The sequence below is a fragment of the Carya illinoinensis genome, chromosome 8, assembly GCF_018687715.1.
Source record: "Carya illinoinensis cultivar Pawnee chromosome 8, C.illinoinensisPawnee_v1, whole genome shotgun sequence".
Taxonomy (NCBI): Eukaryota; Viridiplantae; Streptophyta; class Magnoliopsida; order Fagales; family Juglandaceae; genus Carya; species Carya illinoinensis.
In genome coordinates this window covers 6,129,458-6,150,320 of record NC_056759.1, presented here as the reverse complement: position 1 = coordinate 6,150,320, position 20,863 = coordinate 6,129,458, and the positions used below count along the sequence as shown (strand labels likewise).

Here is a 20,863-nt window from a genome sequence, read left to right as displayed (position 1 = left end):
CTCAACTTGAGCTCGACTCAAGTTGTTTATTTTTTTATTTTTTGAATAAAATTGAATAATTAAGAAATTATATAATTAAAATAATAAATTTAAATTTAATGGAAGTTTTACAATTAAAAAATATAATTTCTATTAAATTAGAAAATTATAAAAACTTATAAATAATTAATACGTAATAAAAATTTATAAATAATTAATATGTAACTAGTTGATATTATCTATAATAACAATATATAATATACCTAGATGGATTACTAATACATACAATTAAATATGATAGGATATATAAACATTTTATATATATTTATAATATGAAATATATAACTCTATTTTTTTATTTAATATTTAAAAAAATACACATTTTTATTAATAACCGCTTACTTAACCAATTATGTAAAATAATAATAATAATAATAATAATAATAATAATAATAATAATAAATATATATATATATATATTTTTTAAAATGAGCACTACTCATTACTCAGCTGTACAAGTGAGTGGCAGATTATTATTTTACAAAAAGCAATTCTACAAGTACCAAAAAAAAGTACTAAAAACTCAGTGATGATTTTTTTATTTATTTTTTTATATTTTTAAATATATTTTTTTAAAAAATTCAAAACATCACTTTAAAAAATTTACTTAATTATTTAGTAAAATAATAATAATAATAATAATAATAATAATAATTTTTCAAAATAATTCGGTTAAAAAAAAACCTCCCGATTTCGGGAGCCTTAGCATTTCTCTTTTCCAAATAAAAAAAGATGATAACTGACAGACTAGACTTCCCGACGTTCCCGTTCCTCCTTCCTCGTCCCTCTCGCTTGGTCAGTTTCTCATTGAAACTGTAACTCATTCTTGGTTTTAGGGATCTAGAAAGATTTTAGGGTTCAAGGTTTAGATTCGAGCGTCTTAGCAAATTTTTTCAATTCAAATTATTTCCCCTCAATAGGAAATTTTTTTGGAGATTTCCGCACTGATTTTCTCTACCCATAACATGCCATTGCTGTACGACAAAAAGAAGAAGAATGGTTGAGAAAACCAAGAAACTCTTGAAGGGATCCTTAAGCGAAGAAGACATCTCCACTCTCCTACAAAGGTCTCCCCATTTTTCTCTCTCCTGTGTATAATATTTGATATATATATTCTATTTCTTCAGGGCGATACGTTTTGGCGGGATCTTTATTCTATTTTCTATATTTTAATTTTGCGATCGTGTATGTTGGATGTTAAAATTGATGTGGTGGAGCGGTTCTGGGATTGTTCAGGTATACGGCGACGACAGTGCTGGCGCTGCTTCAGGAAGTGGCGCATTGTCCTGACGTTAAGATCGATTGGAACGCCTTGGTGAAGAATACTTCAACTGGAATTTCGGATGCTCGGGAGTATCAGATGCTATGGCGCCATTTAGCCTATCGCCACGATTTGCTCGGTAAATTGGAATATGGAGCACATCCTCTGGTCAGTCTGCCACTTTTCCTTAAATTTGTGATTCATTTACTAACTAACTTTTTGCACGCGAGTATTTCAATGCTTAAGGCTGATGGTCGAAGTAAATTGGTTGCTGTAGTGGCTTGTTGTGACTTAATGGGGTTTATGAGCAAACATGTATATAAGAAATCTAATAATAGTCAAGTTATATGCAAAACTATAGAAGGTCATAGGTTCGACCCCTGTCTGGCGCGTCTTTCAGTTACCTATCAAAAACAAAGTTATATGCAAAACTATTATTGCCTGCTAGCTATGTTGCTGCGACCCAGGAGGCACTTTAAACGTGTGATGTGTCTTAAGGATTGTGTAAATCCTCGAAAAGTGTTTTTGTTATTAAGTGACACCCTTGTGGATCGAGACCAATACTTTGACGTGTGTGTTCACGGTTATTGAGAAAAAGAGAACGAACCCAGTTACATCTAGCTGCCAGTGAACGACTGCCTGCGTATATTATTTTGGTTTAACCCAGATGATTCTGCCGTTTTCGAAATACCATAAGGAGTGTTCTAATCAAGAGACAAAGCATAGAATGGAAGATTTGTTTACTTAGGCCATTTTTATTCCACTCATTTAGACTTACTATACCATTTTATTCTTTACAAAATTCTATGAATACATTAGAAATATAGGCAATTTATTTTTCTAAAATACCTGAGAAATTTGTTCTCTTGGAAGACCGTTCCTACTTGCTTCATATGGTATATTTGGAGGGAAAGCAATTGAGGTAATTTTGAGGACGTGAATGCACACTGGAGGAATCAGAAACTTCGTTTTCAGAACTCTTCTCCTTTGTTCAGCTTCTATAGACTTTAATGGGCTTAACTTTCATGATTTTCTTGCAGCTTTTTCTCCTTATAAATAGGTGTCTCTCTTGTATACATCTTTTACATTTGGGTTGCAACTTTTGTCTGTTTTTTTTTTAATGGAATTTTATTGCTAATGGAAAAAAGAAATGGAATTTGGCATCTTCTTCCACGACTATATCTTCAATGAAGTGGCAATCGTGTGTGGTTCTTCCAGTGTGCTTATATATGTGTGGTTATCATATAACTTTTTTGTATTTAGATAAACTAAAGTGTCCACTTCTTGCAAAAGAGCTGTCCCCACAACAGTGCCTTAGTGCCACACAGTGTTAGTAGGTCGGTTTTTTTTATACCATCTGTATGGATCCACAGAAAATGTTAGCCATATCTACACCTGTGCTCTAAAAGTACTAATCAAGGAAACTTGTAGCCCTTGAAATATTATAGAGCCTAGTTCCACCTAATAAAGAACTAATGTTAGACATAAAACTCAAGTACCTATAGCATAATTCACTCACCCAACGTGGAACTAATCAATCTTGGATATTGCAATTGTTGCAGAATGTACCTTGTATCTTGTCCCAAAAATAAGCTTCTCACACTTGGTATGTGCTTAACATATTTATATTTCATTATTACGCCGACTTGCAGGATGATGATAGTGATTTAGAGTATGAAGTTGGAGCTTTTCCTATTGTTAGCAGTGATGTATCGACAGAGGCTGCAGCATGTGTAAAGGTGTGTTGACTAAATTTCCTACACTGATTTGCTTTAGAAGTATTCATTTTGTATTTTCGGGTAAAACCCTTCATTTTATATTCTCTAGGTATACTCCTAGGTTGGAGTGGATTCTGCTTGATGAATTTACTATAATTCAGTTGGCATGTCACGTTTAACACATCTGATGGCATTTAATTTTTGCCTGTCTTAGTGTTTTAATTATTTGTTGATATTATTGGTTGATATTATTGGTTCATAGATTTTAGTCTTCTGTTTGTTTTCCGGGAATGGTTGCTTCATCCAGGTATTAATTGCCTCTGGTTTACCAAGTGAGTGTAGTTTCCCAACCAGCTCAATAGTTGAGGCTCCGTTAACTATAAATATACCTAATGGTTGGTCATCCAAAGCTCCTTCAGAAAACTCAGAAGCCACTTGCTCAATGCAAGGGACGAACATTACTATTCCTGTTTCTCTTCAGAAAATGCCCCTTCCTGCAGCTACACGTGTAGAAGGATTGGATGCAAATGGATCTGCAAGTAGTGTGCCTCCTCGAAGGAAAAGAAAACCTTGGTCAGAGGCAGAGGATATGGAGCTGATTGCTGCTGTGCAAAAATGCGGTGAAGGAAATTGGGCAAATATTTTAAGAGGAGACTTCAAGGGTGATAGGACCGCTTCTCAGCTATCTCAGGTTCTTTTCCTTAGCCAAATAACCCTTTTCAACACAGTTGTTTTCACCTCCTATGTCCTTTTTGCTTCAATGTCTTATCTCCATTCTTATGATTAATGGAATCTATAGATAAAATCTATTTGCACCATTGGATTAACATTTAGGAGGAATTTGTTGGATTTAGCCATTTCCTTATACATGGCCATCATTAAGAAAGGTGTTTAGAGTCCCCTAATCCCATCTTTGATTGACCAAGGAGTTTTGATTTTCCATAGCTCTTAACTGTTGGGTTTTACCTAGAGCATTGAAGAAACTGAGCTATTCATGTACAGCTTGAGCTCAATTTGTATAAATCGACTTGAGTTTGGTTTTATTTAATAAAACAAACCAAGTTTTTTCACATAAAAGTTAAGCTCTTTTAATTAAACGAGCCAAACTAGTATAATTTTTTATTTTATTTTTATAAGTAAGAGAAAATTATTATTGATTAGAAAATAGGCAAAGCCCGTGTACACAGGAAGTATACATAAGACACCTAGGAAAAAAATAGTATAAACCCAGTTCAACTCGGTTAAACTTATAAACCCATATAACTTTTTATTTTTTTAATGGTATATTTCTAAGTTTACAATGAGAATATCTTAATTACTAAAAAACATAGGAAGGAATCATGTTCTTATGTACTTATATTGTAACACTTTTGTGTACTGGATTCATATTTCTATGTCATATAGATTGCACTTGGCAACTATAATATAATTATCCGTTGTCATCTAGTCCGGTCAGGATGCCTGGGTTTCACCCAGTTTTCCCGGGTTCAAATCCCGGCAACGGAACGATTTCGTCTGTTATTGTGTGGATTTTAGTTAGTGGATACTGAAAATTGGATAAGAATAATACTGAATCCATGCATTTATCTCTTGGTGATCGTTTTGTGGTCATTGTTTTCCCTTACCTTTGCTGTACTGATAATCAGTGTAATTTCCTGACCATGTGGTAGGATGTAGGTCAAGGCTGTGAAAGTACCCCTGCCAACACTTAGAGCTTCACTTGTTTCATTTGTCTTTCTTTTTCCTCTTCTTTTTCTTTTTTGCTTGCCTTTTTTCCCCTATTCTACAAAAAGTTAAGAATCTTTCCGACATATCCAGAGGTGGGCAATTATTAGGAAGAGACGCGACGACTTGAATGTGGGGCCTAACTCCACTCGCTCACAACTGTCTGAAGAACGGCGGGCAGCTCATCATGCAATGTCCTTAGCCCTCGATATGCCTATTAGAAACTTACCAGTAGCACGCCCTGGTAATATTCTACGCTGTTTTTTATGCTATTTTTTATTCTTCCAATGCGTGATTTATCTGTCTGTTTCACTTTTATTGGATATATTTGCAAGACTGGATATTTTTTTCTTGTCCCCATCATTATAGCTTACTTGATGGTTGCGTCACCTCTTTCAAAGAGGACACATCTGTTTAAGACCGACATAATCAGTTATCCCATAGGTTGTGGTGGGGGGTCAACAACAGCTGATGTAGTTTTCAAATCATAGTTATTTATGACTGGTAGGCAGCATCTTGAAGCTTCTTTGGTCTTGATCCTGCAGTATATTTGTTTGAATTGTATGGGGATCTTATATTTTTTTTTTATTTTTTTTTAATTTGCAGAAAATGACTGATATAAACTTTAAGAGTACCATCTCGCGACAAGATAATGATGTGTGGTTCCTCTTGGGTACAAACAATTTTTAGGGGCCATTGAACTGGGACAATTTCCTTCTGAATTACCCGAGGTGTACTTACAAGGAAACTCCTTACCGAGGGTCTGTTGACCCCCGGAATTAGTTGAGACTTCGTTCTTGGACACCCGGTGCCAATAAAAAAGAAAGATAATGATGTGTGGTGCTTAAAAGCTTTTAACTAGTACCATCTCAGGACAAAATGTTGATTTGTGGTGCTTACAAGCTTTACACTAGTACTACTTTACCTGAACTTCCAAATTTATGAAGTTTGATGAATATGTCTGAATGCTTATCTGTTCATATGTCTGAATGCTTATCTCTTCTCATGATTTATTGCTTGCCTTTTCTAACGCAATTAATTTTATGTACTTGTTTAAAACTTGATCGATCTGTTCTTGAATTTGCGACAGCTGGCATGAATACAACCAGCAACTCTGTGCTTCCTCCTACTGCTCTTCCCAGCAGTGTTTTACAGGTCCAAGACCAGCCTTATGAATGCTCCAACGCTACAAAATCCTCTGCCATTGGGTCATTGGGTTCAAAATCAAAAGCTCAATCCTCCATAAAACCTAAAACAAAGCCTACTCTTGGTTCAGATTCTGCTTTGAGAGCAACTGCAGTTGCTGCTGGGGCCCGCATTGCTTCTCCATCAGATGCTGCGTCATTTATTAAGGCTACTCAGGCAAAGAGTGCTGTCCATTTCAAACCCACGGATGGTTCTTCAACCAAATTGTCTATGCCTGGTGGTGTGTCAACACTGTCAGATACTCAAACTAATGTCCGCTATATTTGTCCTGGACTTGAAGCCAAACCTTGTTCCTCCTATCATGCTGGCAATGTCACAAATACTGCTGTACATACTGGTTCAGTAAAAGCTGTCCCGCCAACAGTTCAGCATGCTTCATCTTCTTTTGCCATACCATTGAATTTGTCATCATCTGAACAGGCTAATGCTGTTAGCTCAACTCTGCCCTCTGAAGTCCTGCCAAAGCAAGAGGTTATGGCTGCAGAGGAGATCAAAGTTTCTAAGTCAGGTTATGCACTGAAAGAAGAAGTCCAAGATGGAGCTCGTGCCTCACAATATGCACAGAAAGAGAGAGTTAGAGAGGATGAAGCCCTTTCAGCGGACTTGAAGACACATTTCAAAAAGCAAATGGCTGATGTTAAAAATTCTGTTAGTTCTTTGAACATGTAGACAGCTGAAACTGACAACCAGGCTGAAGCTAGGCAAAATATACATGATAATTTGATGACCGGTTCACCAGTTAGAGGTAACAATCAATCTGCACTCAAGGAGAACTGTGAGAATCAAGGTGCTCACTAGATACAGTTAGATTCGGCAACAATAATAGCAGGTGGATCAAGTGAAACGTTGAAGGTTTTATGCAAAAAAGAGGCAGGCAATGAGATTGTGAGGAGAAATAATGTTAACTAACCTGTGAAATTGTGAATTTAGAGGTTAAAAAATATTGTGGAATTTAATGAAAACTTGTCAATGGTATCCCTTTTTTTCTAAATTTTTTGAGAGACAGATGGTATCGCCTTGGAGGCATTTGAGGATGCAGGATGATTGGAGGTCTCTGGTGGATGCTAAAATGTACTGGGTGTTTCTTTTCTGAAAGAAAAAGAAAAGGGCTTAAAAGTACAGAAATTCCCCGCAATTGCACGCAGGCATGAGGCCGTCCTGGCATAATCAGCTGGTAAATAGTGATACCATTTTGTTCAAATGTCAGGAAATTTAAAAACAAAAAATTAGGGGGCCCAAAAATATTCAATCCTGGGGTCCTCCTGGAGGCAGGAGTTACCACTGCAAGTCTCCAATTAGAAATGCAGTATAATAAAATGGATAAGAAGATTGGTATTTGTACTAGCAAAAATGGTTAGTTTGGTTACACAAATCATTTCGTCTTATTTTATTTAATCAGTATAATTTTTCTTAACTTTTACATAAAATATAATAAAAAATTCAACATTTTCAAATCTTAAAATAAAATAATATTTTAATAAAATTTTATTCAAGTTTTGGCAATCTCTATTTGGTTTTTCAAGGTTCTCTATTTGGCATTATGTGGGTTACACTTTCGATAGCTGTGGGTGGAGCTTTCAACATTCTGATTTTTTTATTGAGAAATACTTCAGTTACAAAAAAGATTTCACAATAAATTAACGTGATTTAATATAATATGTTGGATTATAAATTTATTTCTATTAAAAAATAAATCTAATGTATTATATAAATTATCGTCAGTTTATAAATTTAATTCTATATGATTTTTGTGTGGCTATAACACTTATCTTTTTTATTTACCTACACATGCACACTGACAGAGAGAGAGAGAGTTTACATTCTTACTATTCACAGAATGTTTAGAATTATCACACTATCAAGAGTCATGTTATTTATACAGCACTATATACATTAAAGAATTACGGACACACTCGTACTCATCTTCATTTTAACTCACTTTTTCCTTCATTTTCTTTCAATTTTCTACTCAACTCACACCTTTCTTTTTTTTTCTTCTGTTTTCCCCTTTTTCTGCCTAAGAACTCTCATTACCATTACATCACAGAGGTTATATTTACATCATCGAATTTGAATGGTAAGATGGCAGCAGCTCAGTCCTTTCCAGTCAGCCCAGAAAGCAGCAGTGGGGAAAACAAGCTTTCTCCCAACACCAATAGCGCCATCGATCTCTCTCGCATCCTTCACCACTGCTGCTACTCGGATTGATATCAGGCTGGATGCAGCATCAGCCAATCCTTTTGTACCATTAACATCAACCATACATATTTCCCTTTCTTTTTCTTTTAATTCTCATTTCTTCCACCACACGTAAAACTTACAACTATTTACAGAAGCAGCATAATAAGAACCAGTAGTCAATCAACAGCAGTACTGGATGTCAGCTGCTTGGAAGAGAAGAGAGCCACTGTTCCATATATTTCTTGCTCTCTGCAAAATGAAGCAAAATGTGGAAAAGAATTGAGTTCCGACAATGACAACGTTAAAAATGTTAACAGAGTATGCCCACAAGTCAGCACAAAAATTAGTCGGATGCACGAAAACTGTAGTTGCATGGGCCGAAGCTAGAATTCAACAAGTTGAAGAACATATAGTCAATAGAATGCACCTGCACTAACCATCCCTAACTATAAATAATATAATTCTCCACAGACTCCACACCCATCAATTACATTGTGAGTAAACCTCTTTTGGCTTATAAATGTACTTCACAGCAAAGAAGTTGAACTCTGGCTGCTTTTCAGCAATCCCCGCATGAACTAAGGCATTTTTGCAGCTCATTTAAATATTCAGATATTTGACATCCAATGGACAAGTTGAAACACAGCAGCTTCTTTGAATGTGTTATATATGGGCATCCAACTGTTTTGAAACAACTCCATCCTTTATCCCATCTTTATGGGGATAGGAAGTACAAGTGTACAACTTACTCAACAACTAATCATGTTTCATGGAATCCAACTAACCAATATACGAAGAACCTAGTGACACTAATCACTCTTAGGCCTATGAGTTCAGCTCTCAGCATATTTGGTCGAGATAAAGATTAGTGTACCGGAATCTCTAGGGCCAATGAATTGTATTGCCTTCTGCATGAACTTAACCAACCTTTTTTTTTTTTTTTTTTTTAAGTACTGAATGATTTTATTGATGAACTTCTCTTACTTTACATTTATTAAGATCCAGATATTCTAAGTTGTTTATCGACATTGAACATCAAGCAAATTGAGAAGCCCTATCATGAAATCAAATTCTCTGTATGACCCAATAATTCACACCAATTCAAATTCTTGTTCAAATTCACATGAATATACAAATAAATAACCAAAGCTAACCATCAAGTACTTCTTGAAGAGAACTTCACCCTTCCATAAAAAGAGAAATTTGATAAGAAGATGCACAAGAAGAAGAAGAAACTCTTACCATCTACATAATGATCCAGGATGCTACCAGTAGTGGTGCTCAAGATATTTTTCTTTGAATCCCCCACTAGATCATTATAGCCATGCCCATAGCATGGAACCAGCACAGCAAAACTGTCGTCAGGATCATCATCACTCTGGAACCCAGGTCCGTGAGGCTCCAACCATCCAATTGACCAATCTGAATCATCAGACTCTGAACCCGAAACACACCCCCCATCAGATGGGACAAGAACAACATCATATTCCCTATCAATTTTCCGCTCTTCCCGACTATGCCATTTCCGCTTCATCCTTCTTGATGTGGAGGCTATATTGGCACGTTTAGCCAGAGGAAATTTCAGAGCATCAGATTCCCACACACTCGAATCAGATGAAGAATTTATAGAAGATCCATTGGAAATTCGGGGCTCTTGATACTTCCCACTCCACAACCACCATGAAAGATTGGTAAAAGCCACTGCCATAAATCCACTTTAGAATCCTAGGCAATTGACACCAGCCAACTATTCAAATCACAAAAAGGAAAAAAAAAAAAAAGCTGTTAATCGCTTTATCTTCGATGTCCAGTACTTGGGAGGAATCTTCATTGGAAACAATATGATAAATGAGCATCCAAGAATGACAAAATGAAAGTCATATGCAAGCTCAATTTTCAGGAGTGAGCAATGGAAAATAACTAAAAAACTAAGAAGTAACTCTTATGTTATCGGCAAAACAAAAAATTACTTGCCCGAATAATATGCAGCAAAATCTACGTAGTTTTTCATGAAAAAAAAATTAAATAAGTTTGGTTGCAAAGAAACAAGTAGAGAAAGAGAGGATATTGTGGGCCACAGAATCTTGTTGTTTGATCAATTGTGAAGTGCTGTAGAATTCGTTGGCTGAGTTAATATGTATTGGACAGTTGGACTGTCTTTCTGGATTAGTTAATAACCAAAGATGGATAAAAAACCAATTATTTCCCCTTTCTCCTCTTTCCTCCAGATTTTCTCGGAATCAAACATAGGCAAATATGGTAACATATAAATAAAGCAAAGAGTTACATAACATCCACTGTAACGTTCAATGAACAGAGACACGCACGGAGACGCAGGAAAGTCCTTATTATAAAAATAAAAAATAAAAAATAACCCAGAAGATCTAGCACTTAAAACCAAAACCAAACCATCTTTTCTAAAGAAGAAAACAATCATTTGCCGAATTTGGCTCTCTCAAAAATGCAATGAGCGAGACAAGTTCGGAGAGAGAAGAAAGAAAAAACTCGGAGAGCCCACCTAAATTACGGGACTCATTCGCTCGGAAAAATCCTTTTTTCTTTTCAAAAGATCAATCTCTATCTTTAATCAAATCATCCAAAGCCATGTTTTTTTATGTCGGACCTTCTAATCGAAATAGCACCACAAATGGGTTGAATTTAAGGAACAAACAACAAAACACACGTTAAATGAAAATCTTTTAATAAACTCAAGACTTCATACATACAAATTTCTTCGATTCCACGAGAGACCTTCGAAACAACAACTATAGCCGAAATGGAACTAAAAAACCATTAATATTCTTGCCGTATTGTTCAGACTTCGAATATTTGCCGAAGATTCAATGTACCCAGCAAACAAAAGTAAATAAAAATCAAAATATAGTAAATTCCGATACCTTGAGGCCAGAATTACATGATGGCAATGGAACCTCGGGCTTTTATTTCTCAGAGAGAGAGAGAGAGAGAGATGGGAGAGCTGTGTAATCTATATAGCGTGTCGTATTGATTGATCTGAGCTCCTCCTCCAGTACTTCGCCAGCTAAATAGAATTATACAGATTTTAATGCGAGCGTAATATTCTTGTACGATGACGTGCACCAATGGGAAGATTCCAACCCTTTCATTGGAGGATGAAAAGGAACATCTGAACTTGGATGCAGATGATCATGGATCTGTTCTGTGGATATGGAACTGCCAAGCGGTTGAGACTGATTGGAGGCAGAGATGTAAATAATCATTACAAAGTCCGTCCCATACGCCTTTTAAAATTTAATATTTATAAGATTTTTTTTAAAGGAAAATTAAATTAAAATTTTTAGAATCCTCTTTTAAAAAATTGATTAAATCTAAAATCATATAAAAAATTATTTTTTTAATAATATATATTTTTTTAAATAAGCATACACAACTTAATATTACAAGATTATATATAATAGAGAAATAATATTTACAGTAGCGGTCTACAATTATTTTTAAAAAAATAAATAAATGCATAATCATATAAAAATAAAATTAATTTTTTAATAATAAACTATATTATTTTTTAAAATGACTATACGAAACATACACACTTCATAATTATATATAATATTATTATTATTTTTAAATAACTGATAAGATAATAGATATTTTGAAGTATTTTCATTTAAGTGGAGATGGCAACCACATGTATTAATGTGTTTATCCCGGAAATGTAGGGGAAATTGGAGAGTTAACATCACCAGGACTAAAGGTGAGGACAAAAGACAACGTAATAATGTATTATAGAATCTCAATCCCCCACCAAATTAAGGATGAATGTCCATAAAATGTCCATCTCAGGGGCCATCCAATTATGAGTTGACATGTCTTTTTGCATTTTAATTTCCTTCTCTCTCTTCAATCATTCAGTCATGGCTCTCTCTTCAATCATTCATTCATGGCCTGACGATTTAAGACTTCATCATCCACTCTGCCACCAGCCCACCCCTCACTTTACACTAGTTTGTGGAAAAAGACCACCATTTTTTTTCCATCACGAGGCATCTCATCTCCATCACACATTTCTCATATTAGCTTAGGTATTAGGACTTTTGGTATGTGTGTGTGTGGTTTTTTTTTTTTTTTTTAAATATTGTACTTTTTTGACAGACAGAGACAACAATGGCTGTCTAAAGAAAGCTATAGGATTCACGAGATTAAGAACTCAAAACATAAATAATCGAGAAGTCAATCCAAAAGTTCATGAAAATTTACAAGCGCCCAAAAACATATTTTTTAGATAGAAGAGTGGGGATTTCAAATCCATATTCTTCATTTAAAGAATCGGATCATATGGTATTAGGTCATTAGACTCTTCATCTTATACATATTTATTTAGTTAAAAAAGTACACAAAATCATATATAGAATACAGTCAAATTGAGTACTGATGTACATTTGCTCTTCAACGTTTAATATAGGAGTTTGTGATTTTTATGACAGGAAAAAAATCGATTTAAGAAAAAAATTTAGAAATAAACTAACGTCAAATCATAGGCGAATTGTCTAGATTTTAGTCCAACTAATTATAAAAATGAGTAATACTATATACAATTTTAAGATATACAAACTCCACACTTTTTTTTTGAAAAAAGTAATGTTTATCGTTAAAAAATAATTTCTTAATATGGATCATAAATTTAGTTATTTTTTTTAAAAAAGAATCGATAAAATTTGTACACTCTAAAACTGTGAATATTATTTGTCATATAAAATTTCACAATGCTCAAACATCAAGCACATATACTATCTGATTGTTTAATTTGGAAAGAATATATACAAAGTTAATTGTCTATTTGAAGTATATATTATATGGTCCAAAAATCCCCACCAAAATGGCAATAAAATTTGAAAGCTACATATACTAGAATTAGCTATCTCCTTTATCAAAAAAAGAAAAAAGAAAAAAAAAGAAAAAGAATTAGCTATCTCCTACTATGTATTGGATTAAATAATAAAAGAAAGAGAAAAATTAAGATGATGTATCAATTCATCTTATTGGTGGGGATTCATCCTATTTAATCCAATGAGATTAAATTCATCTTATCCGGTTGTTGATATCTATGACCATGAGAATGCAGACTCGGCACCAAGGACAGAACCACGTGGCAGCTCGACAAAAATGTCTGCCGGATTAGCGGAAGCTATCTACGACACGCAACCTGCGCACGTTAAAAAGGTTCCCAAATCCTTTCGCCACATAAAATCCACAAGTAAACTAAATCCTCGATTTGGGTCAGCGTAAAAGACTTAAAACATCCAAAACATTGCATTTCCATTGGAACACGTCGGCTTCGTTAACTCCACCCGCCGTCGCATATTAGCATCTTTCCTGCCATTTCGCTCTTCTCAATGATTCCTTAACGAGATCCGGTTTGCATTTGGTGGAGAAGTTCCCTATTGCTTTTTCGCTAATCTCGCTTTGCAAGGTAATCTATTTTCTTCTTTGTTTTTTTGGTTGTTTGAATTCCTTTTTATTGAATAATTTTTCTGTATACGTCTTAGGGAAATTAGAAATAAAGGTCAGTAGATGTGGTATATTATTACGCTTTTTGAGATCTAGGGTTTTGGACTTGGTTGGAAGCTCTTTCCTCTCTAATTCCCTCTGTCAGTCCGGTTGCTGAACAATATTTGGAAAACAAAAAAAGGTGAGAAATTGACTCTTGGAATATTTAGCAGTGTTTTGTTCCCGAAAGTTGCAAATGAAATTTCCTCTTAGTTTACACAAGTAAAATTATCTGGATTTTAAAGAAAGCAGACGCTACATTTAGCAACAAATATCTGCGTCTAGATTTTGAATTGTAATAAACAGTACCTGTATTTCATGTCCGTGCACTGAATTTCCAGTTCTTCCCATTGGCACTTGCCACATTTGTTTGGTAGTCTGAAATCCTTAAACGAAGTTGCTTTACAAGACTTTGCTTTTCAAAGATTCGATTGAGTACGGACTGCATTGAGATCTCGTTCTCCCAGTGTCATTTGCACCACAATTCGTTGATGGCACCTGCTGGTTCTATGCGATTGTCCCGTGAATTGGGAATATACAGTAGTTATGGATGTGGTAAACAAAACCGAGTACGTGATCAATATCTTTCTAATATATTTACTAGTGCTTTTAGATTCTTTCTTTCAACTATACAATGCTGAAATTCTGTTTCTGTTTTGCTGACAGAGTGTGATGGGAGAGGTTCGATTAAACTTGGTTCGCATCAATCTCTCATCAAATAGTTTGGTAGGGTTTCAAAGAAGTCAGAAATTTATGTGCCTTTTTTTGTTGCTATAGGAACATTTTTATGTTACGCAGCAGTCAGCAGTGTTTCTTGAATGCTTGTTACATGCTGTCGTATTCCTGGGTGCGGCTCAGTGTTTTAGATATGTGTTCTTTGTCCTGCATGTGAAGGTTTCAGCAGGTCAATGCTTTGAAGTTAGCATACAATGCCTGCAAACATGCTTTGTGTGTGAAAGGAAGAATGAATGTTTTCATTTATCTAGTGTCTTAAGGCTATGGAAAATTCTCTTTTGATTTCAGCGACAAGATGCCTGGAGTCTCCATCTTTTGAGCAGTGTGCGTGGTCCAATATTTCCTGTATCCTCCAGATGTAATATTTTGGTGTGCCATTCTGCTATAGTACCCGGGGGAGGAAATGAGATTCCTCTTCTGAAATTTGCAGCTGTGGTTTTGAAAAGGTACATCCCCCCACCACCCCCCCCCCCCCCCCCCCCCCCCCCCCCCCCTTTTTTTTTTTGAAAATTCTCATTCCACAGGTAATATAGGTCTGCATGCAAACCCCACTTCACTGGAAGCCTGGAAAGGTTGTGATTGAAATATTCCCGTAACATCTCATGCATGTTGCTATGTCTCATCAACCAAATCAACTTCCTATGATATCACTCATCTTGTTGCAGCTGCATGAATTTCTTTTCTTGCTACCCTTTTGTAGATTGATAAATGTTTGATGCAAGGAGCCCAGCTAGTTACAGGGCTCTCTCTCTCTCTCTCTCTCTCTCTCTCCCCTAAGTGCTAAGCTTGGGTCAACCGCTGTACCGGCAGTTGCATCAGTGATAGCATGAATTGAAACTGAATATGGCACTAAATTAGATTACTGTTTCATGATAATGTTAAGTTAAATGCTTGATTATGTAACATCCATTGTAAATAAACCACATGTCGTTTCTCAGTCTGCTCCACACCCTTATGGGAGTAAGGAGAATGTTCCTATTAAGTGCTGCTATAAATTAATTGCATTTCTCTTATGTGGCTTCATCCTTCTTTTTCTTCCCTGTAAAAATACTTTTATTGTAATACATATTTCAGGTCATATGATGCTCTACATGGAATCTCTCCTGCACTGAAATTGATTCCTGCTGCCGGTATCATTGCCTTTGCTGCTTGGGGTCTCGGGCCACTCCTGCGTCTCAGCAGGACCATATTTCTTCATGTAATTAAAATGTTTTTCTTTTATCGTGCTAATTATTAAACAGTGGTCAGATCCCTGATGCCAATTCACTCTTTTGTGACAAATTGCTGCAGAGAAATGATAGTAGCTGGAAGAAAAGTACTACGCACTACATTATGACTTCTTATCTTCAGCCTTTTCTTCTTTGGACTGCAGCAATACTCATCTGCAGGTGTCTCTCTATGTTTTAAGGAACTAGACTTCAGATGTCTTTCCAGAGCATCTAATTGTATCCCTCCTATCAGTACTAACTACAATGTTCGTTGTTTCAGAGCATTGGATCGTGTAGTCCTACCTTCAGAAGCTAGCCATGCTGTCAAACAACGACTTCTGAATTTTGTGCAATCGCTATCAACAGTGCTTGCATGTGCCTATTGTTTATCAAGGTGAGCGTAGTGCCTAATTCTCTCTCTGAAGATTTGCTGGTTATCAGGAATATCTACTTCGATCTGATGTTGTCAATGTGTTGGATCTTATTTTTCTGAGGGTTCAGTTACTCTCTCTTAGGTCTGGTATCATGGTTTGAGGAATTATGGTTCTTATTTCGTGTATCTTTCCCTCTGCAGCTTGATTCAACAAGCACAAAAAATCTTCATGGAGGCAAATGACTCTAGTGATGCAAGAAATGTATGTTTCTGTTCCTTTATCATGTTCTTAATATTTTTTCCATCACACAACCTCCTTTACCCCTCTTATCATGTTCTTATTACTTGATGAATATGGGTTTGCTACAATGATTGTGTTAGGAAAGTGAAGAGAAAACACATACTGTGAAATGTTTAAGTTTTCATGCATGTAGGTTGTACAAAATGAAGGCAGATTTTAAAGAAGCATGGTACTCATTTTGTTAAATTGCATCTGGTGTTTACCCCTTTTGACCTTTCTGAGGAAGCATTGTGGCATACCTCCCCTCCTTTTCTCTTTTCCTTGTATTGTCTTTTGTTTTGTCTTTCTATTTTTTTTTTCTTTTTTTTTCTTTTTTTTTTATAAAGGAGTCACGAAATGAATTTAGCAATTCTGGGGGCTCTAAATTGAGGGCAAAAGAAAATCTCATTTCACAACAGTTGATTCTTTCTTTGGCAGATGGGCTTCAATTTTGCTGGGAAAGCTGTTTATACTGCAGTTTGGGTTGCTGCCGTTTCATTGTTCATGGAGTTGTTGGGTTTCTCTACCCAAAAGTGGCTAACTGCTGGTAGTCTTGGCACAGTTCTGCTCACACTTGCTGGTCGTGAGGTACATCTATATTTTCTTGTCGTATTGACAGTTTTTGCATTTGTAGCACGTCGTATATCATCCTTGTATATATACCTGTAACATTGCTACCTGACCATTGTTGCTTTGTCCTTTTATTGTTGAGATAAATGTTCATTTATACCAAAGCTTGATACATATGTTTTATTGAATTCAGATATTTACCAATTTCCTTTCAAGTGTAATGATTCATGCGACACGACCATTTGTTGCGAATGAATGGATTCAAACAAATATCGAAGGCTACGAAGTTTCTGGTACAGTTGAGGTTTGTATTAACTTTGGTTCCTTTGCAAAATGGCTTAAAAACTCTGCCACAGTACATAGTTTTTGCCCCTTATAATTAATTTTTTTTCTGTATATTTTTCCAGCATGTGGGTTGGTGGTCACCAACAATTATAAGAGGCGATGATCGTGAAGCAGTACACATACCAAACCACCAGTTCACTGTTAATGTTGTGAGGAACCTTAGCCAGAAGTCACATTGGCGCATCAAGACCCATCTTGCCATCAGCCACTTGGATGTTAATAAGATTAATGTTAGAAGCAATTTTGTTTTCTTTGTGAACAAAGGACTTTCTGTTGGTTCTATCACATAATATGGCATATTCATCGTCTCTTTTCTTCATGCAGACTATTGTCGCTGATATGCGTAAGGTTTTGGCCAAAAATCCTCAAGTAGAGCAGCAAAGGTTACACAGAAGAGTTTTTCTAGAAGATGTCAATCCAGAAAATCAGGCACTTATGGTGAGGCCTTTGTTTTGGCCATTTATGTTGTTAATCTGTTTATTATTCAGTTTCTTTGGAACAATAAATTTTTGTCAGGTTTTCATTTTTTATAATATTACAATATTGTATTCACATCCGACTTATAAGATGACTTGAAAGATATATGATGAAAATGAAGTTATTTCATGGTTTCGATAAGTTTGCAATAACATATCATCTAAGTTTCTGTCCTTTCAATTTACTTGTTTTTAAAAAGAAAGAGTTGTGGCCTTCAATGTGGGCTCCCTGAGATTGCATTCTATCTTAAAAAGTAATTTGTTTATTGACTTGTGGTTGGATAGTGGTGTTAGTTGTTAATAGGTGTAAGAGGGATGTGCTCTAACTATAGCTATTAATTCGTCACACCGGGCTAGAGAACTGTTATCCAGTTACTTATGAAATATGCTCTTTTGAGCTCTCGTGAAAGTTTGGTTAGATTTTTATGTACAGAGTTCAACGCTTTATACTTCTATGTGCCATTTAATTGCTGCTCTTCTCCACAGTTTGAGTTCACCTTTTTGTTGCTTCATATCAGTTGAATGTTTAGAAGATAAGCAGTCTACTATAGTCCCTTTCCTATCCTTTGGTGCAGTTTATGATGAATATTGGTTGTATTGCAAGTGTTAACATCTGTCCTTTGGGTGATACTGTTGCAGATTTTGGTATCTTGCTTTGTGAAAACTTCACGTATGGAAGAGTACCTTAGTGTCAAGGTAAGACTATGGAATGATGGCGCATCTTGTGCAGAGTAATATAACAGATAATGATCAGGGAGAATATACAGCTTCCTTTTTCTTTTTCTTTTTATCAAAATAATGAAGATACTGATCATGTTATTATGTGCATTTATGTGCTTGGATCCTTGCTACTGTGATTGACTCTCCAAAACTAGAAGTATAGCTGCCAGATATTATTGGAAATTATTTTGAGTACTTTGATTTTAGATGCCATATGAATTCTATGGAAGCTTCTTAGAGGACATGAGAAACCACAGCCTGTCATAAGAATTGGTTATTACTTATTAAGATAGACAGTCTTAGAGAGGAGGGGTCCCTGTTTTCTAGTACTAACTATTAAGGATTCTAGGTTTATTGCTTTGTGGCCGACAAATTGTGGTAATGGAACTTTGGTTGTGTCTTAATACGTTTTGCATTTCTGGATGTTAGTTTTGATTCCTTTTAAATGGTTTAGTTTGTCATCAACCTGGAATTTATCTCACTGATGATTTGTTAATTGAATGAAACAGGAAGCCATACTCCTGGACCTTCTCAGAGTTATCAGCCATCATCGGGCCCGGCTTGCCACACCCATCCGCACAGTTCAGAAAATATACAACGGGGGTGACTTGGAAAATATTCCATTTGCTGACACCATATTTACTCGTTCGGGACCATATGCTAACCGTCCCCTCCTACTTATTGAACCCTCTAACAGAATCAGCGGTGATGATAAAAATAAGAGTTCAGCTCGTCCGATGCGTAATGTAGAAAAGGATACCAAGGTTGAAGCAGTATCAACACCTGACTCCAAGGCAGACACCAATACTGAATCAGCTTCGAGTCTTGATCCAAAAACAGATCATAAGACTCCGGGGAATTCGGTGTCTGACTGTACAGACCAAAACAACTCTGAGGTGCTGCAGCTCAAGCATGAAAACACAGGAGGTGCAGGGAAGGAGACAATGGAACTGAATTCCAAAGGTGTAACCTACCACGGATCTACAGTCGAGAAGCCATTAGCTTCTTCCCTGGAAGCAAGCAGTGAAAGAACAGAAATTTCTTCAGCCTCTTTACAAGCAAAGCAAGATGGTGGGAGGGCTGTTGCATCGTCTACAATACCTATGCCTCACTTGGAAGAGAATATCGTTCTTGGTGTAGCTTTAGAAGGGTCAAAACGTACGCTTCCGATTGAGGAAGAAGTGGCTTCATTTCCAACAATTGAAGAGTCAAAAGAGTTGACTGCTGCCAGAAATGGGAGCGAGTCTCCTCCCATTACCAACGATAAGAAAGACGGTCCAAATGCCAGCAATTCCTAGCGGCACAAGAAGTGATTAGCTGCATCAGAAAGGTGGTGATAGCCGATATTGCAATCCATGCTTCAGCTGATTGAAGTTGTACGAGTGTATGCAGCTGAGTTTTTGAAAGCTGCATTACATAATGTCCCATTATTGTAAATTAGTACTGTAGAATCAATCAAACATTCATTGCCAGCTTGAACCACCGAAGGGCCGAAGGCCACCCAGGTGCAGCCAGAGGTGGGCCGGTAAAGGCCTATCAGTTGCTGCCTTGCGGGCACTATGATTTGTCTTTGTTATAGATCGACTCAAATAGGGTGAAATTCTAGGTGTTTTAAATCATTTCATTATATATTTGGTGGACGAGATGTTCATCGAAGGTTTATGATGTTGGGCTATTTCTATGTATGTAAATTCGTTATTAAAAATTCTATATAGTCACTTTTGTATACTCTTTTACACACTTTAGTAATGTGATTGATTGTATATTAAAAAAAATTAATACAGTCAATCATATCAGTAAAGTGTACAGAGCGTATACAAAACTGACTATATATAACATTATTCATTGCTATAATATTATTCATTGCTTCTAGCCCTGATCAAGGAATTACTTGCTAAGCCTCGCACGCAAATTTCAAATGGCGTCTCAGATGATAAAAGGGGATTGGGCACGTCTTCTAGTCTTCGTATTCCGTGCATTTCGTCTCCGTTGATCTTCTCACGCGATTCAAATTTATTGGCAATTGATGTGTGACCAACCTTTTCAAGTTTGGAAAATTCATGCATCTGGAGAAGCCAGTTATCTTGTTGATTAAGCAGTTGCTCATCTTCCAAGAAGCTTGTTTTCACGAGTTTGGTTTTGGGACTTTTGTGACCTCCGAACTCTTGTAAACGGTACTCCTCACCAAAGTCATGCGTGGTGAAGCAAAATCTTATTCCTTCATTGAGCAATTTTTTTTCTTTTCTAAATTACTTCAAATGCACCACAGGGATGACCGGACATAACAAATTAAAAATAAAACAAAAACAACAAAAAATACACAAACAAAATATTCGTTTGCGAAGAACAGTTAAAGCTCATTATATCTTAATGAGTATAAAAGCTATACAATCTCTCCAGTAGCCACAGACCTAGTCCTACGTGGACGTGGTTGTTTCTGGTCGTATCCATTTCACCCACACCTACCTCCCTCATCTCTCAGTATCAAATAAGGAAAAGC

The 20,863-nt window shown here is 36.0% G+C and overlaps 3 protein-coding genes across 12 annotated transcripts; 2 read left to right on the top strand and 1 right to left on the bottom strand.

The window, feature by feature from the left end:
* The first annotated feature begins 750 nt into the window (after positions 1–750).
* On the top strand, positions 751–6,954 carry LOC122318499. Its single transcript, XM_043135908.1, has 6 exons — positions 751–1,106; positions 1,276–1,468; positions 2,953–3,039; positions 3,326–3,709; positions 4,837–4,987; positions 5,834–6,954. The coding sequence occupies exons 1-6, from the start codon at positions 1,036–1,038 to the stop codon at positions 6,616–6,618; spliced, it is 1,671 nt and encodes a 556-aa protein (XP_042991842.1). The 5' UTR covers positions 751–1,035; the 3' UTR covers positions 6,619–6,954.
* An 809-nt stretch (positions 6,955–7,763) lies between these two features.
* LOC122318500 lies at positions 7,764–11,185 on the bottom strand. 4 transcript variants are annotated; one of them, XM_043135909.1, is made up of 3 exons: positions 11,028–11,185; positions 9,373–9,877; positions 7,764–8,379 (listed from the first exon to the last, which is right to left on the bottom strand). In XM_043135909.1, exons 2-3 carry the CDS (start codon positions 9,836–9,838, stop codon positions 8,330–8,332), a joined length of 516 nt encoding a protein of 171 aa, XP_042991843.1. In that variant the 5' UTR covers positions 9,839–9,877; positions 11,028–11,185; the 3' UTR covers positions 7,764–8,329. The 4 variants fall into 4 exon arrangements, with proteins under 4 accessions (XP_042991843.1, XP_042991845.1, XP_042991846.1 ...); XM_043135911.1 differs by having other exon boundaries at positions 9,373–9,855; positions 11,028–11,176; XM_043135912.1 differs by having other exon boundaries at positions 9,373–9,831; positions 11,028–11,175.
* A 2,161-nt stretch (positions 11,186–13,346) lies between these two features.
* LOC122318959 (mechanosensitive ion channel protein 3, chloroplastic) lies at positions 13,347–20,028 on the top strand. Of its 7 annotated transcripts, none has more exons than XM_043136749.1 (14): positions 13,347–13,579; positions 14,082–14,225; positions 14,323–14,382; positions 14,680–14,837; positions 15,466–15,589; positions 15,682–15,779; positions 15,880–15,993; positions 16,174–16,234; positions 16,691–16,840; positions 17,016–17,126; positions 17,230–17,397; positions 17,492–17,605; positions 18,283–18,339; positions 18,873–20,028. In XM_043136749.1, exons 2-14 carry the CDS (start codon positions 14,148–14,150, stop codon positions 19,659–19,661), a joined length of 2,082 nt encoding a protein of 693 aa, XP_042992683.1. In that variant the 5' UTR covers positions 13,347–13,579; positions 14,082–14,147; the 3' UTR covers positions 19,662–20,028. The 7 variants fall into 7 exon arrangements, with proteins under 7 accessions (XP_042992683.1, XP_042992682.1, XP_042992680.1 ...); XM_043136748.1 differs by having other exon boundaries at positions 14,034–14,225; XM_043136746.1 differs by having other exon boundaries at positions 13,998–14,225.
* Positions 20,029–20,863: the final 835 nt, after the last annotated feature.